Raw genomic sequence first — 15,456 nt, forward strand, 5'->3', positions numbered from 1 at the left:
TATTAAAATACTTTCTTTTACACAATGTAGTATTCCATTGTGTGAATGTACCACAATTTTTTGCTCCACTCATTTACTGATGTATACTTAGGCTGTTTCCAGCAGTTGGCTATTGTTTATTGTGCTGTTATGAACATTAAGGTGCAAACATTCTTCTGAATTGGTGTTTCAATTGGTTCTTAGGATATAAATCCCAGCAGTGAAATTGCTGAATCAAAAGGAAGTTCCATTTTTAGTTTCCTGAGGAAATCCCATATTGTTTTCCACAGTGGCTATACTAGTCTACATTCCCACTAACAGTGTACTAGGGTTCCCTTTTCTCTACAACCTCTCCAACGGTTTGTTGATTTGTTTATGATTGCCATTCTGACCAGGGTGAGGTGGTATCTCATCATGGTTTTAATTTGCATCTCTCTGATGGCGAGTGATGCTGAGCACCCTTTCATATGAGCATGGGCCCTCTTTATGCCCTTTTTTTGAGAAATGTGTATTCAGGTCCTTTGCCCATTTTCTAATTAGATTTTTTGTCTTCCTGCTGTGGAGTCATGTGAGTTCTTTATGTATTTTAGAGATCAAACCCTTATCTGAGGTATCTTTGGCAAATATCTTTTTCCATAGAGTTGGTTCCCTTTTCATTTTGCTGATATTTTGTTTAGTCACCCAGAAGCTTTTTAATTTTATGTTTTCGCACTTGTTTATTTTTTTCTTTATACCACTTGCTCTAAGGGACCTGTAGGTGAAAATATTGCTATGTGGAATATCTGAGATTTTCCATCCTATGTTCTCTTCTAGGACTTTTATGGTGTCACGACTTATATTTGTCTTTTATCTATCTTTTTTTTAAGATTTTATTTATTTACTTATCTTTAGAGGGGAAGGAGAGAGGGAGAGAAACATCAATGTATAGTTGCCTTTTGTGCGTCCCCCGCTGGGAGTTGGCCTGCAGGGAACTGGCCTGCAACCCAGGCATGTGCCCTGACTGGGAATTGATCCGCGATCCTCTGGTTCACAGGCCTGTGCTCAATCCACTGAGCTACGCCAGCCAGGGCTGTCTTTTATCTATCTTGAGTTTATTTTTGTATATGGTGTAAGTTGGTGGTCGAGTTTCATTTTTTTTGCATATAGTTGTCCAAATCTCCCAACACCATTTGTTGAAGAGGTTATTTTTACTCCATTTTATGCTTCTGCCCTCTTTGTTGAATATTAATTGACCATAGGGTCTTGGGTTTATTTCTGGACTTTCTATTCTGTTACATTGACCTATGTGTCTGTTTTTATATCATTATCAGACTGTTTTGATTACAATGGTCTTGTAATATTGTTTGATGTCAGGTATTGTGATCCCTTCTATTTTGTTGTTCTTTCTCAAAAAAGTTGAAACTGTTTGGGGTCATTTATGGTTCCATATAAATTCTTCAGTTAAGTTTTAATGTTTCCATAAAGAGCTTATTCTTTTGAGACTTCTGTCATTTTACCATTCTAGTTTTCCCACTAGAGTTCCTATGTAATCTCTACATTGTTCTTGTTCATATAACTGTAGACTTTAATTTTTATATTTTAAATTCACAGAGTTCTTTCTTTTGATTGAGACATCACCTTTTTATATTTCAACAATTGACTAGCAGCAGCTCATCAACTTTGCTCTTACTTGTTGAAGGTTAACAATTACTATAAACTCTTCATTAAAACTGAAATTCAAAATTATCTTTAGAATGGAAAAGAAAGTTAACTTTAGTCCAAAAACAAATCCTCAAGACAAATCAGCCTGAATTTTTGTATTTATACCTGATCTTCCTTTCAGTAAGATGAAGCAACTGTTTGCAGTGACCCATCCCTGCAGTGGTAGCACACACAGAGTGCTGTATCAAAGCATGGTCTACGTGTGGGCTCTGGCCCTGGCTCTGCTACTTGATTGCTCCTATGACTTGAGTCAATTTCCTAAGTTTTCTGTTTTTGTATTGGTAAAATGGGGATAATATCCGAACTGCTTCTAAGGAATGTTATAGGAAGTGAATGAATTAATATTTATAAAGAGTGTAAAGAGAGTTTAGTCCAAAGCAGGTTTCTTAAATAAATAGTGTTTTTAAATATGAAAGAGTGATAAAAATAACACTACCCTAAGATGGCACCTGTCCTAATTCTGACAACAGCAAATAAATACTTCTTCTTCATCAATGCTAAGCTTCCTTTTTATGTAAAACCACCACTTATATTCATTCATTATAGAAATCATGTGTTATAAAAGACAGGCTAGAAAAAGAATGTTTGATCTATTTATAGCTAAGAAATTTTTGTTTTCATTTCCTTTGTTTACTAAAAATACAAAGACATCTTAATAGACTTAAATTATCTAGATCTTGTTGGCTAACTGTATGAGTGTGGAGAATTTTTATTCTTGGCATAGGGCTTGTGATTTCCAAATGAAAAGTGCCATTATTGTCCATGATCTGGAAGAGATTTTAATTGTCAAATGAATATATCCTGAGTGGCAATGAGTTGTTTAGTTTGGAATGTCATTCTCACCCTTCTTCATGTGGGACTGACACTTTTTCACACAGAACTAATGGGCATATATGAAAGTATGATGGTTTCAAAGATTGGTGAGTGTATGAAATAATGAGCATTTTCATACTTGATTGGTGGAGTAAATTTTGGAGCAGTCATTTTAGAAATAAATGTAGAATTACCTAGTAAGGTATGCACATATGCACATCTTGTGACCCAACCATTCTACTGCTAATTGTTTAACATATGTTCTACCAGACTTAGACAAAAGTATTTCAAACAATTGCATTTGGAATACCAAAGATACTGGAAATGAACAAAACATTCATAAGTACTATGATGGATAAATAAATTATGGTGAATTAAATCAAAGGAATATAATACACCCACAAAATAGATGAACTATACTTACACGGATCAACAAGCAGAAGTCTGAAACACATAGGTTGAATAAAAAATGCTCTACAAATTGTTTACATTACTTTGTGGTCATTTATTTATATGGATGTTTATATATGTTTTGTGTTCCATTCTTTATCCATTATGTGCTCTCTTTTAAATTGAAAATTAAGATTGTTGTTTCTACTGTATCCTGCCCTGCTTTGTTCTGTGAATTCCTGATTCTCTACAATATTCACTACCCTAAACAATGAAAAGCAAGAGGAAGAATTATTCAATATTCATGACAGTGATTATATATCAGAACAGGAAGATATACTTAGGAAGGGACCAAAAGAGGCTTTGAAGATATTATAGCCCTCAGTTCAAAGGCTGGATAAGATTACCATTCTTTCCCCTTTAAAATGGACTCATCTTGTAAATATTTTTAAATGTAAACAATGCCCAATCAATCACATTTTCTAACTATCCATATCTAACCATTATTAACTGTTTGGTTTTGATCCTAACTTTAAAAAATGCATATAAATTTTAATGAAATTTGTATTATACACATGGCCAACAGACGTGAAAAGATGTTCCACATAACTGTCAGAGCAATGCTAATCAAAACCACAATGAGATGTCACCTCCCAGTTGTCAGAATGGTTATCATCAATAAATTAACAAACAAGTGTTGGCAAGATTATGGAGAAAAGGAAACCCTCATGCAGTACTGCTAGGAATAAATATTGGTGCAGCCACTATGGAAAACAGTATGGAGGTTCTTCAAGTAATGAAAAATGGAACTGCCTTATGACCCAGTGATTCCACTTCTGGGTATATATCCACAAAAACCCAGAAACCTAATTTGAAAGAATATGCGTACCATTATGTTCCTTGCAGCATTATTTACAACAGCCAAAACAGAGAAGGAAACCAAGTGTCCATCAGTAGATGACTGGATAAAAAAGAAGTGATATATTAGAAGACTTCCGGCCAAGATGGAAGCGTAGGTGGAAACACTGTGCCTCCTTGCAAAACCAAGTTTAAAGACAACAAAGTTTTAGTAACAAAAACACAACCAAAACACAGAAAATTGAACTGTATGGAAGTCCAACAACAAAGAACCATTCAGCCAGACTGGTAAGAGGGGTGGAGTCAGCGGCTGGCGGAGGAGCAGGGTTGAGTAGGAAAAAGTGGCCAGACGAATCCAGGTGCACAGGCGGCAGTTGGCAGATTCCAGGTGTGGTGTGGCAACAGGCGGACCCAGTGGGGGCACAAGGCGTCCGGCTGACGGTGGTCACACATTCACACTCAGATAAACCAGGCAAAGGAGCGAGCAGTGAGACAGACCGCAGTAGGAATTGAAGCCTAAAAGCACCAATTAGAAAAACTTTCGGGGTCGAGGTGCTGGAAGAAGCTCCTAGGCTCACAGAGAGTTCGTCTGAGAGACCCACATGGTCCTGGAGGATGCACAGGCCCACACACCCAGGAGCCGGCATCAGGGGGGCCTGATGTGCTTGTGGGAAGCAGCAGAGGGGACTGAAATCCAAGAGAGAGCGAAACAAATGCCATTGCTTCTCTCTGACCCTGCCCCCACATACAACCTCACAACCCAACAAATGGGTCACCTCACCCTGGTGAACACCTAAGGCTCCGCCCCTCATAAGTAACAAGCGCTAACAGACCAAAACATTATGGCTCAAGAAGAACAGCTCAAAGTCCCAGAGCCAATACTTTTAAGTGGCCAAGAAATAGCTAATCTATCAGATGCACAGTTCAAACCACTGGTGATCAGGATGCTCACAGAACTGGTTGATTTTAGTCATAAATTAGAGGAACGAAGGCTAAACTAATTGAAATGAAGGGAAATACACAGGGAAACAATAGTGATGGAAAGGAAACTGGGACTCAAAGCAGGGGAGTGGACCAGAAGGAAGAAAAAGTGACCAAACAGAACATGAAGAAACAAGAATTTAAGAAAATGAGGAGAGGCTTAGGAACCTCTAGGACATCTTTAAACATTCCAACATCCGAAGTATAGGGGTACCAGAAGGGGAAGAAAAAGAGCAACAAGTGGAAAACTTATTTGAACAAATAATAAAGGAGAACTTCCCCAATCTGGCAAAGGAAATAAACTTCCAGGAAATCCAGGAAGCTCAGAGAGTCCCAAAGAAGTTGGACCCAAGAAGGAGCACACCAAGGCACATCATAATTACATTAGCCAAGATTGAAAATGAAGGAGAGAATCCTAGAAGCAGCAAGAGATAAGGGGACAGTCACCTACAAAGGAGTGACCATCAGACTGTCAGCGGATTTCTCAAAAGAGACCTTACAGGCAAGAAGGGGCTGGAAAGAAGTATTCCAAGTCATGAAATCCAAAGACCTACAGCCAAGATTGCTCTATCCAGCAAAGCTTTCATTTATAATGGAAGGGCACATAAAGTGCTTCTCAGATAAAGTCAAGTTCAAGGAATTCATCATCATCAAGCCCTTATTATATGAAATGCTAAAGGGACTTATCTAAGAAAAAGAAGATAAAAAAATAGGAACAGTGGAAGGACAGAAAACTCACAGTTATTAAAACCACACCTAAAACAAAAGCAAACTAAGAGGACAGCTAGATTGGGAGCGGAACCATAGAAATGGAGATCACATGGAGGGTTAGCAACAGGAGAGTTGGAGGAGGAGAAGGGGGGAGAAGATACAGAGAATACGTAGCATAGACAGTACATAGAAAATAGACAAGGGGGAGGGCAAGAATAATACAGGAAATATAAAATCTAAACAACTTGTGACACATGGACATAAACTAAAGGTGGGGAAGGGGTGTGCAGGGTAGAGGGGAATGAAGGGATGGAAATGGGACAACTGTAAAGGCATAATCAATAAAACAGATTTTTTTAAAAGGTGATTATATATATATTCAATGGAATCGTATACAGCCACAGAAAGTGAATCTTACCACTTGGGACCTTGAGGGTATTATGCTAAGTTAATTACATCAAAGACAAATACCATATGATTTTACTTATATGTGGGAACTAAGGAACAATATAAAGAAAAAACAAAACTGAAACAGACTCATAGATACAGAGTATAAACTGTTGGTTGCCAGAGTTTGGGGCTTGGTTAAAAAGGAGAAGGGGTTAAGAAATACTTATACAAATAGTCACAAGGATGTAAAGTGCAGCATAGGAAATATGTCAATAATATTTCAATAACTATATATGTTGCCAGGTGGGTACTATATATATTGGATGGAATGCTTAGTAAAGCATATGATTGTCTAATCACAATGCTGTACACCTAAAACTAATACATAATAATATTGAGTGGAAACTGTAATTGAAAATCTTATGCCACATACAAGAATAAACTCAAAATGAATTAAAGATTAAATGTTAGATTCAAAACCATAAAAATTATAGAAGAAAACATAGGCAGTAAAGTCTCAAACATTCCTTGTAGCAACACTTTTTTCTGATATATCTCTTCATTCAAGGAAAATTTAAAAAAACAAAACAAGAAATCAGACGACATCAAACTAAAAAGTATTTACACAGCAAAAGAAACCATCAACAAAATGAAAAGACAATCCACTCAATGGGAGAACATATTTTTCAGTACATTGGAAAAGGAGTTAATGTCCAAAATTTATTAAAAACTTGAAAAATTCAAGCCCTGGCTGGTGTAGCTCAGTGGATTGAGCACAGGCCTGCGAACCAGAAGATCGCGGTTCCATTCCCAGTCAGGGCACATGCCTGGGTTGCAGGCCAGTTCCCGGCAAGGGGCCAGTTCCCAGCAGGGGATGCACAAGAAGCAACCATACATTGATATTTCTCTTCCTCTCTCCTTCCCTTCCCCTCTAAAAGTAAATAAATAAAATATTTTTTAAAAAAAAGAAAAGAAACTTGAAAAATTCAATACCGAAACCCCCCCAAATTCAATTAAAAATAGGCAAAAGACTTAAATATACATTTCTCCAAAGAGACATACAGATGGCCAATAGACATATAAAAAGTTGCTCAAGGTCACTTATCAGAGAAATGCAAATTAAAACCACAGTGAGATATCACCTAACATCTATCATGATGGCTATCATCAATAAATCAACAAACAACAAATACTGGCAAGGATGTGGAGCAAGGGGATTTGTCATGCATTGTTGGTAGGAAGGCAAATTGGTGTAGCCACCATGGAAAGCAGTATGGAGTTATCTCAAAAACTTAAAAATGGAACTGCCTTATTACCCAGATATTCCACTTACGAGAATATATCCAAAGAAACCCCCAAAATATTTCAAAATACATGTGATGTTCATTGCAAAGTTATTTACAATAGCCAAGATTTGGAAGCAGCTCAGTGTCCATCAGTAAATGAATGGATAAAATAGCTATGGTACAGTTGCACAATGGACTACTACTTAGCCATAAAAAGGAAGAAAATTTTATGCTTTGTGACAGCATGGATTGATTTGGAGAACATTATGCTAAGTGACATAAGCCAGTTAGAAAAAGACAAATATCATAAGATTTCACTCATGTGGACACTACTGAACAAACTAAACTAACAAGCAAAATAGAGGCAGACTCATAAAGAACAGGCTGACAGCTCTTGGGAGGCAGGATTTGGGAGAGGTAGACGGATCTAGCAAAAAAAAAACACCTCAAGGCATGGACAGCAGTGAGGTAATTGTGGAAGGTGAGGAAGATGGGTGGAGGTGAAAGATGTTATGGGGAAAACTGGTAATTTAAAACAATAAATTAATTAAAAAATAAATTCAGAAAGAAAGTTAAGTAAGTATTAATATAAAATTTAGATTTTAACCAAAAAACAAAATAAAATGAAATTGATCCATCCATACATATAGTTCTAAGCATTATGTATTTTATGATAAATACATAAAGAATTTACTGTATTTTGCCATTTGTAATGCACACCTACATTTTTGTCTCAGACTTGCAGGAAAAAGATATTTTCTTTTAATTTTTCAACTCAATTATTTATATTTAGAAACAAAACTGATTTTCATGTTTCAGGGTATTATTTTGCATATGGATATGGTTATTGCTTTTTAGAGTTACACTTTTAATGAAGAGCATAAAAGAAGTAAAAGCATTTACAGAATTAGTACTACACATGTATAATGCACATCCTTATTTTTCCCTCAAAACTTTGGGCAAAACAGGATGCATTGTACATGGCAAAATATCATAATGCTCAATAACTATTCTTAGGTTTTCTTATCTTTTAAAAAATAAAAAAATATTTTACTTATTTTTATTTTTAGAGAGAAGGGAAGGAAAAAGGGAGAGAAACATCAATGTGTGATTGCCTCTGGCAATCCCCCTTATGGAGACCTGGCCCACAACCCAGGCATGTGCCCTGACTGGAAATCAAACCAGTGACCGTTTGGTTCACAGGCTGGCACTCAACCCACTGAGGCATACCAGCCAGGGCCATTCTAAGGGTTTTAAAGTTACTCATATTTAAATGACATTTAAGTTATTCATTTAAGTTAACATTTAAGTTATTCATTCTCATGTGTTTCTGATCCCCCCACTCAGTCCTTTTTTTTCTTTTATTTATTTATTTATTTATTTATTTTTATCTTTAGAGGGGAAGTAGAGAGGGAGAGAGACATCAATGTATGGTTGCCTTTCATGCATCCCCTGCTGGGAGTTGGCCTGCAGGGAACTGGCCTGCAGCCCAGGCATGTGCCCTGACTGGGAATCGAACCGCGATCCTCTGGTTCACAGGCCTGTGCTCAATCCACTGAGCTATGCCAGCCAGGGCTTTTTTTTCTTTTTAAAGATTTGTAATTTGTGTACTTTTAGAGAGAGGGTAAGGAAGAGAGAAAGAGAGGGAGAGAAACATCATTGTGTGGTTGCTTCTGATGCTCCCCCAACTGGGGACCTCTCCCCCAGTCATGTGCCCTGGCTGGGAACTGAACCACCGACCCTTTGGGTCACAGGCAGGCACTCAATCCACTGAGCCACACTACCTGGGGTGCCCCCCATTCAGTCTTGAAATGATTCAACAGAGGAAAAGAAAGGTAAGGTCAACAGTGTTGTTAGAATTAGTTAATATGAGTTTGAAAGTATATTGACTAGAACTAGCTTGCTACAAGTTAAACACTCTTTTCATAATAATAATAATGATGATAATAAAGCTAGCTGTTTATAACATGTTGAATATTTCAGAAATCATGGCAATACAATTATTTAGAAGCTCAAATACCCCAAAATATGTAAGACAAGTATTAGGATAAATTTTATTAAAAATGTAGGAAGAGATAAACCACAGACACATGCTAGAAACCTGAACTTCCCAAGGTTGTGCATGTGGACTCATATGGTTGCTTTCAGCATTCTCTTGATATGATTGACAACTACTAAAACATGAGGGGAATATGGAAAGAAACCTGCAGACTCTTACAACTGTATGATATTTTTTCCAGTTGTTTCATAGATTATCGTATGTGAGAGTTAGGCTTGGCACTGAGAAGAATGAAATAGAATATTGGTGTGTTCTTTTAGCCTTTAATTCTACAAACAGGTCTGGAGTTCCCATTTTGAGTCTTTTTTCTGACCTTCCCTCCTTTTTGCCATGTGGCATTTAGAATATCACCCTGTGTTTACATATTTTCCACTTTTGCAAAGTTAGAGACTTCTATGAATTTAGAGACTACAAATAGGCATATCCAGGCAGTTCAGGAGTTTATTATAGGATGATCACACAATTTACTGAAACTCATCATAGGTACTCAGTTTTAAAGCTACTACAGAAACACAAAGGGTATATGACTGTGCAAGGGGGTGGTGATTGTTCTGTATTGTTGCTGTTGTTATAAGTGGAATTCCCCTCATTGAAACTTGCATGAGGGGAATTGAAACATCAAAAATATAAGCATTGAAGTTTACAAGCATTGAAGCTTGTAACTACCAAAACAAACAGACAGACAAACCCCAAAATAGTCCTGGTAAAATTTCACAAATATTTCTGAAATTGGACAAATGTCTTACAACATTGTTTTTAAATTATTTTATGTCATATGTTAAATTCCTCTATAAATACATTTCTTCATCTGATCCTTTTATTTGTCACAAAATTCTAAGGCAGCAATTTTCAACTGGAATGCCACAAGAATTTTTAAAACATACAATACCCAACTATTTAGTCAGTAGTACTGACCTCTTTTCCTTTAGATTGTCAAATTAAAAAAAAAAAGACAACCAACACAAAAATAGCTATCCAGTGTGCATGAATCAAAATTATACACTTTTTTGTCACATGAGCAATAAATATATTTTTGATGTGTCACAGAATTTCAGTAATTAGTTTATGTATGCCATGAGAGGAAAAGGGTGGAAAATCAGTGTTCTAAAGGAAAGAATGTTAGATTGTGATCTGTTTGATTCCTCACCTTTTTCTATCAGTTGATGAAGTTTGGTAAATATTGTTTAGAAAGGGATTATTAGAAATTTTTAGGAAATAATAGAAATGTAAAGAACTTTGCCACACAGATAATGGAAAAGCAGTCTTACTATGTCATTCACATTTATTTTAGTACAAATCCTTTTGTTAGAAATAGGTAGAGAGGGATTCCAGAAACAATGGTTGTACCCAACCAGAGTGTCTGGGTTTTTATTTAATTCTTGTGAAACCGAAAATATTTGAGACCATGTAATTGAGTCAGTTTTATTGGCAAGTAGAACATGTTGATCTCAGGTTAATAAATTCCAATTAATTTTTGATTCAGTTATTCAGTAACACACTGAATATGTCATTTTTTTCTCTCCCAATTTTGGACCAGGTTACTGGAACAGTTAAAGGAAATTTCTATTTTGAAGAACTTTAAGGTCATGGAATCATCTTAGCTTATGTTACAGAGAGCAATAGGTTATGGGGAAGATGGATTTCGAGAAAGTGGAACCTAGGACCAAGGACCATTGCACAATGTGTGAGAGTAATAACCTAATTCACATGTGCACACACATATCTACACAATTACAATCATTTTTTCAGATGGAGTATCAACTAATAAATATCCCTTATCTAGAATGTGTTTTGAGTTTCCAGCTTCCAAAAGACTATGCATCACTAAATTCTGGATTACTTATTTTGATCAACTCATTATTCAGTTTATTGATGATTTATATATTTTGTGTTTCTTCTTTTTCACTATGTGGTCTCCTCTGGATGGAAAATGAAGATTGCTGTGTGCACTGTATCCTGGCCTGCTTATTCTGTGAATTCCTGACCCTCTGCAATATTGTCCTAGGACAAGCTTCATGTGGTATCTGCACCTCAGAAGCGTGCTGCTGTTGCTGTGGAGATGAAATGGGGGATGACTGTAACTGTCCTTGTGACATGGACTGTGGCATCATGGATGCCTGTTGCGAATCATCGGACTGTTTGGAAATCTGTATGGAATGCTGCGGAATTTGTTTTCCTTCATAAATATTTATCTTTTGTTTGTGTTAAAACTGGAGAGTTTTTTTTTTAATTGTTAAGAAGAAAAGCACCTGATGAGATTCTTAAGAAGCAAGCAACCAAATATTTGCTCTGTTAATGCATTTAAAGTAATCGCTAAAAGCTTTTCTTTTTCCTCTAACCAAATCTACATGGTTTAATATGTGAAATTTTAACTACTATTAAACTTCTTAATAGAAAACAATGACCAAGAGACATTTTGACCAAAAAAAAAAGCTAAATACCTCCCCTCTTTCATACATATTTCTGTTTCTTTTCTCATTCGCAGGAATTCCTCTCTCCAAATGCATTATTTCTCAGTGGGTACTAAAACCAGACTTTTTTTTTTATGTGTATCTATTAATGGTTAACAGTAAACATTTTTACTTTAAACTTTGGGAAACAAATCCAAACAATAGTTGGGCACCTAGTGTTTATCTGCATGCTGTTTTCCACGTTCTTCGTTTGTTCAGCAGACATTGAGTGCCTACTGTGTATCTCTTGCTGAGATGCAGAGATGAATGTCATTCAGTTTTCAACCACAAGAGGATACATTTTAGCACAGGAGGGAGACCTGCAAAAAATGAACCATAAGGCATACCAAAGTGAGGATTATGAGAGAGAGACTCAAAAAGCTGTAGGAATAAACAGAAAATAACAGTTAGTATCTAAGGAATATTCAGAAGGCTTCAAGCAGAATGTGACATTTGAGGAAGCCTCTTGATTCATCTGCTGCTTGAATGATTATTTAGATTTAGAACAAAATTTTAGGTGAATAGCCTGAACTGTGTGTGCCCTTAAGGGAAAATGCAGTTGAAAGAAAAATGCCATAAGTATGTATTTTCTTTAGTTGTAGGACTGTAGCTTTAAAAAACACTATAAAATTTAACTAAAATATGCATTTTTACACATAATTTAAAAGTTATAATAAACTTTTGGATAAAAACATAAGGCCTTATAAAACAAGCTATATTTTATAAAGAATTTGAATAGTTTTGACAGATTGCATTTAAATTAGATTTTTTAATGTTACAATACCAATATTTTTATTTTATTTTATTCAAAAGTTTTCTTTTTTATTTGAGAGCTATGTGGATTGTTTTTTAAGGGGGAGGTTGTATGTTTGTTTTGTTTTGTATCTGAAGCAATGTTATGTTTTATACACAGTTAATCTTTAATACAAGCCATTACAAACAATGGGAGTCTCAAAATCCACTACTGTGACCAAATTTTAGTGTTGCAATTTTATGATAAATTGAACTAATATGATATGTTATAAAAGCTTAAGTGTACAAAAATAAGTCAATTATACTACTAACTATACAGTTATTGAGATAGAGACTTTGTGTTGCACAGATTAAAGGAAGAGGAAATTTTCACTCTATGTACTCTCCGAAGTTTGATCTTCCCAGAGTTGTAGTTTGGTTTGATTTAATGTAATGTCTTGTGGAAATGATAAAAATATACTTTAGATTAATAGTTACTTTCAGTTTTTCTGGTTGAAAATCAAATTACTTATAAAACCAAATGTATTTTTTTAGGAAGCTTTTAGCAAACCTAGCCTTTTAAGAGAGGTTTTAAATCTAAAGCGTGACAATTCCAGCTATGTTTTCTTCTTTAAGGTGAAACCTAGTTTCTACTTATATCTTTACTTAAAGGGATTAAAAACAAAATTAGCAAATTCTTGAATCCCCTGTTTACACACATACACACACAACTTTAAATGTTCTGGTTTAAATAGAATTCTAGTAAACATCTGTCTTTCGCTTCCTTGTCTAAAGAATGTGTTTCAATTGTTACATCAAATATAAGAACATCTTTGTACTATTTTTTACTAACCAGAATCTGAATATTTACCTATACCCAGCATAACCTTAGGCATAGATATTAGGAAGTAAAACTGTCATCTGTGTATTGACATATAAAGCCTTCTAATGGATCTGAAATTCTTAAACTATTTCACTTTTCTTTGATTTTTTAAAAAATTTATTTATCTTTAGAGGGGAAGGGAAGGAGAGAGGGAGAGAAATATCAATGTATGGTTGCCTCTTGTGTGTCCCCTGCTGGGAACTGTCCTGCAACTCAGGCTTGTGCCCCAACTGGGAATCGAACTGCAATACTCTGGTTCCCAGGCCCGCGCATTGAGTGGATTGACCACTGAGCTACACCAGCCAGGGCAAACTATTTCACTTTTTATCCTGAAAAAAATTTCAACTAAATGGTTTGTCTAATATTTAAGTATATTATGCTACTATTCATAATAAAAATATTAGTACTTTTAAGTAATATTTTTTGTAAGAAAGAACACTAATAGAATTCTCATTTTCATATTTGTACTTTTCCTCTTGTCTACTTTGCAGCCATTCCACAAAAAAACCTTGTATTATTTTTTAAAATTAAAGTAGGCAAATGTGAAAATAGTTACAATATGTTTTAGAATTTTTGTATGTAAAATGTTTTGTTGAATTATATGGCCATCTTGACTAAGTGCTATAGTTTACAGTTATAGATTTTGGTCTCTTTTTAAATATGGAAACTTAATCTTAAATATTTTTAAACTCAACCTGTATTATCGTGAATATATTATTTTGAAATAATAAAAATGACCTCTCAGAATATTTTCTAGATACATAACATACTATGTCACTGGTATTTTAAAAAATTCAACTATAATTTTAAAACCTGAAGCTTTTATCTTGTTACTTCTCTTTTTGAAGTTTTCCTAGGCTCCTTATATAAATCACATGACTCAATACGCATAATAAACTTGAAAGATTCAGACTAGTTTATATTGCAAATCACAGTTGACATGATTTCAAAACAAAATGTTTTTTTAAATGTTCATAATAAGTCAAAATTTAAGTTTGTACCTTTTTTCAGTAACTTGTTTTCATTTCTTTGCTTTGGAATTATCTCCCAAGTTTTAAAAATTAAGGTAATTGAGGAAAAAAACATTTTATTGATTATGCTATTACAGTTGTCCCAATGTTTCCCATTTTGTCCCCCTTCCACCCAGTATCCCCCTTCCCTCGATTAGTCCACTCTCCTGTAAGTTCATGTCCATGGGTCATGCATATAAGCTTTCAGCTTCTCTATTTCTTATATTGTTCTTAACACACTCCCTGTCTATTTTGTACCTACCAGTTATTCTTTTTATTCCCTGCACCTTTTCTCCCATTCTCCCCTGTCCCTCTCCCAGCTGAAAACCCTCCAAATGATCTCCATATCTATGATTCTGTTCCAGTTCTGGTTGTTTGCTTAGTTTTTTTTTGTTTTGTTTTTTATTTTATTTTTATTCAGTTGTTGATAGTTGTGAGTTGGTTGCCATTTTAATGTTCATAGTTTTGATCTTTCTCTTAAATACATCCCTTTAACATTTTATGTAATAACAGCTTGGTGGTGATGAGTTCCTTTAGCTGTACCTTGTCTTGGAAGCCCTTTATCTACCCTCCCATTCTAAATGATAGCTTTACTGGATAGAGTAATCTAGGTTGTGGGTCCTTGCTTTTCATCACCTTGAATAGTTTTTGCCAGTCCCTTTTTGCTTGCAAAAGAAATTGAGAAATTAGCTGACAGTCTTATGGAAACTCCTTTGTAGGTAACTCTTCTTTTCTCTTGCTGCTTTTAAGATTCTTTATCTTCAACCTTTGGCATTTTAATTATGATGTGTCTTAGTGTAGTCCTCTTTGGGTCCAAGTTGTTTGGGACTCTGCTTTCTGGACTTGTGTGTCTATTTCTTTCACCAAAACAGAGACGGTTTCTTTCATTATTTTTTTTCAAATAAACTTTCAGTTTCTTGCTATTCCTCTTCTCCTTCTGGCATTCCTATGATTCAGATGTTGGTATATTTAAAGATGTCCGAGAGGCTCTTTACACTGTCCTCATTTTTAAAATTTTTTTCTTCTTGCTCTCTGGTTGAATGCTTATTTCTTTCTTATGTTCCAGACTGTTGATTTGAATCCTTGCTTCATCCCCTCAACGGTTGGTTCCTCTATATTTTTCTTTATTTATCTTAGTGAAAACTTCATTTCTTCCTGGGTCTTTTTTATCTGTTGCCATACTCCTTGAGCATCCTGATTATCGGTGTTTTGA

At 35.2% G+C, this 15,456-nt stretch overlaps 1 protein-coding gene across 3 annotated transcripts in view; it reads left to right on the top strand.

The window, feature by feature from the left end:
• MDFIC (MyoD family inhibitor domain containing) overlaps positions 1-12,722 on the top strand; it is a 107,410-nt gene extending 94,688 nt beyond the window's left edge. For all 3 annotated transcript variants that reach the window (XM_037056898.1, XM_037056896.1, XM_037056897.1), the window contains one exon: positions 11,105-12,722. In XM_037056898.1, the coding sequence (XP_036912793.1) occupies positions 11,105-11,352 (248 nt within the window). In that variant the 3' untranslated portion in view covers positions 11,353-12,722. The remainder of the gene's footprint in view (positions 1-11,104) is intronic.
• Positions 12,723-15,456: the final 2,734 nt, after the last annotated feature.

This window comes from Sturnira hondurensis, unplaced genomic scaffold (assembly GCF_014824575.4).
Source record: "Sturnira hondurensis isolate 20B ecotype Veracruz unplaced genomic scaffold, ASM1482457v3 Scaffold0009223, whole genome shotgun sequence".
NCBI lineage: Eukaryota > Metazoa > Chordata > Mammalia > Chiroptera > Phyllostomidae > Sturnira > Sturnira hondurensis.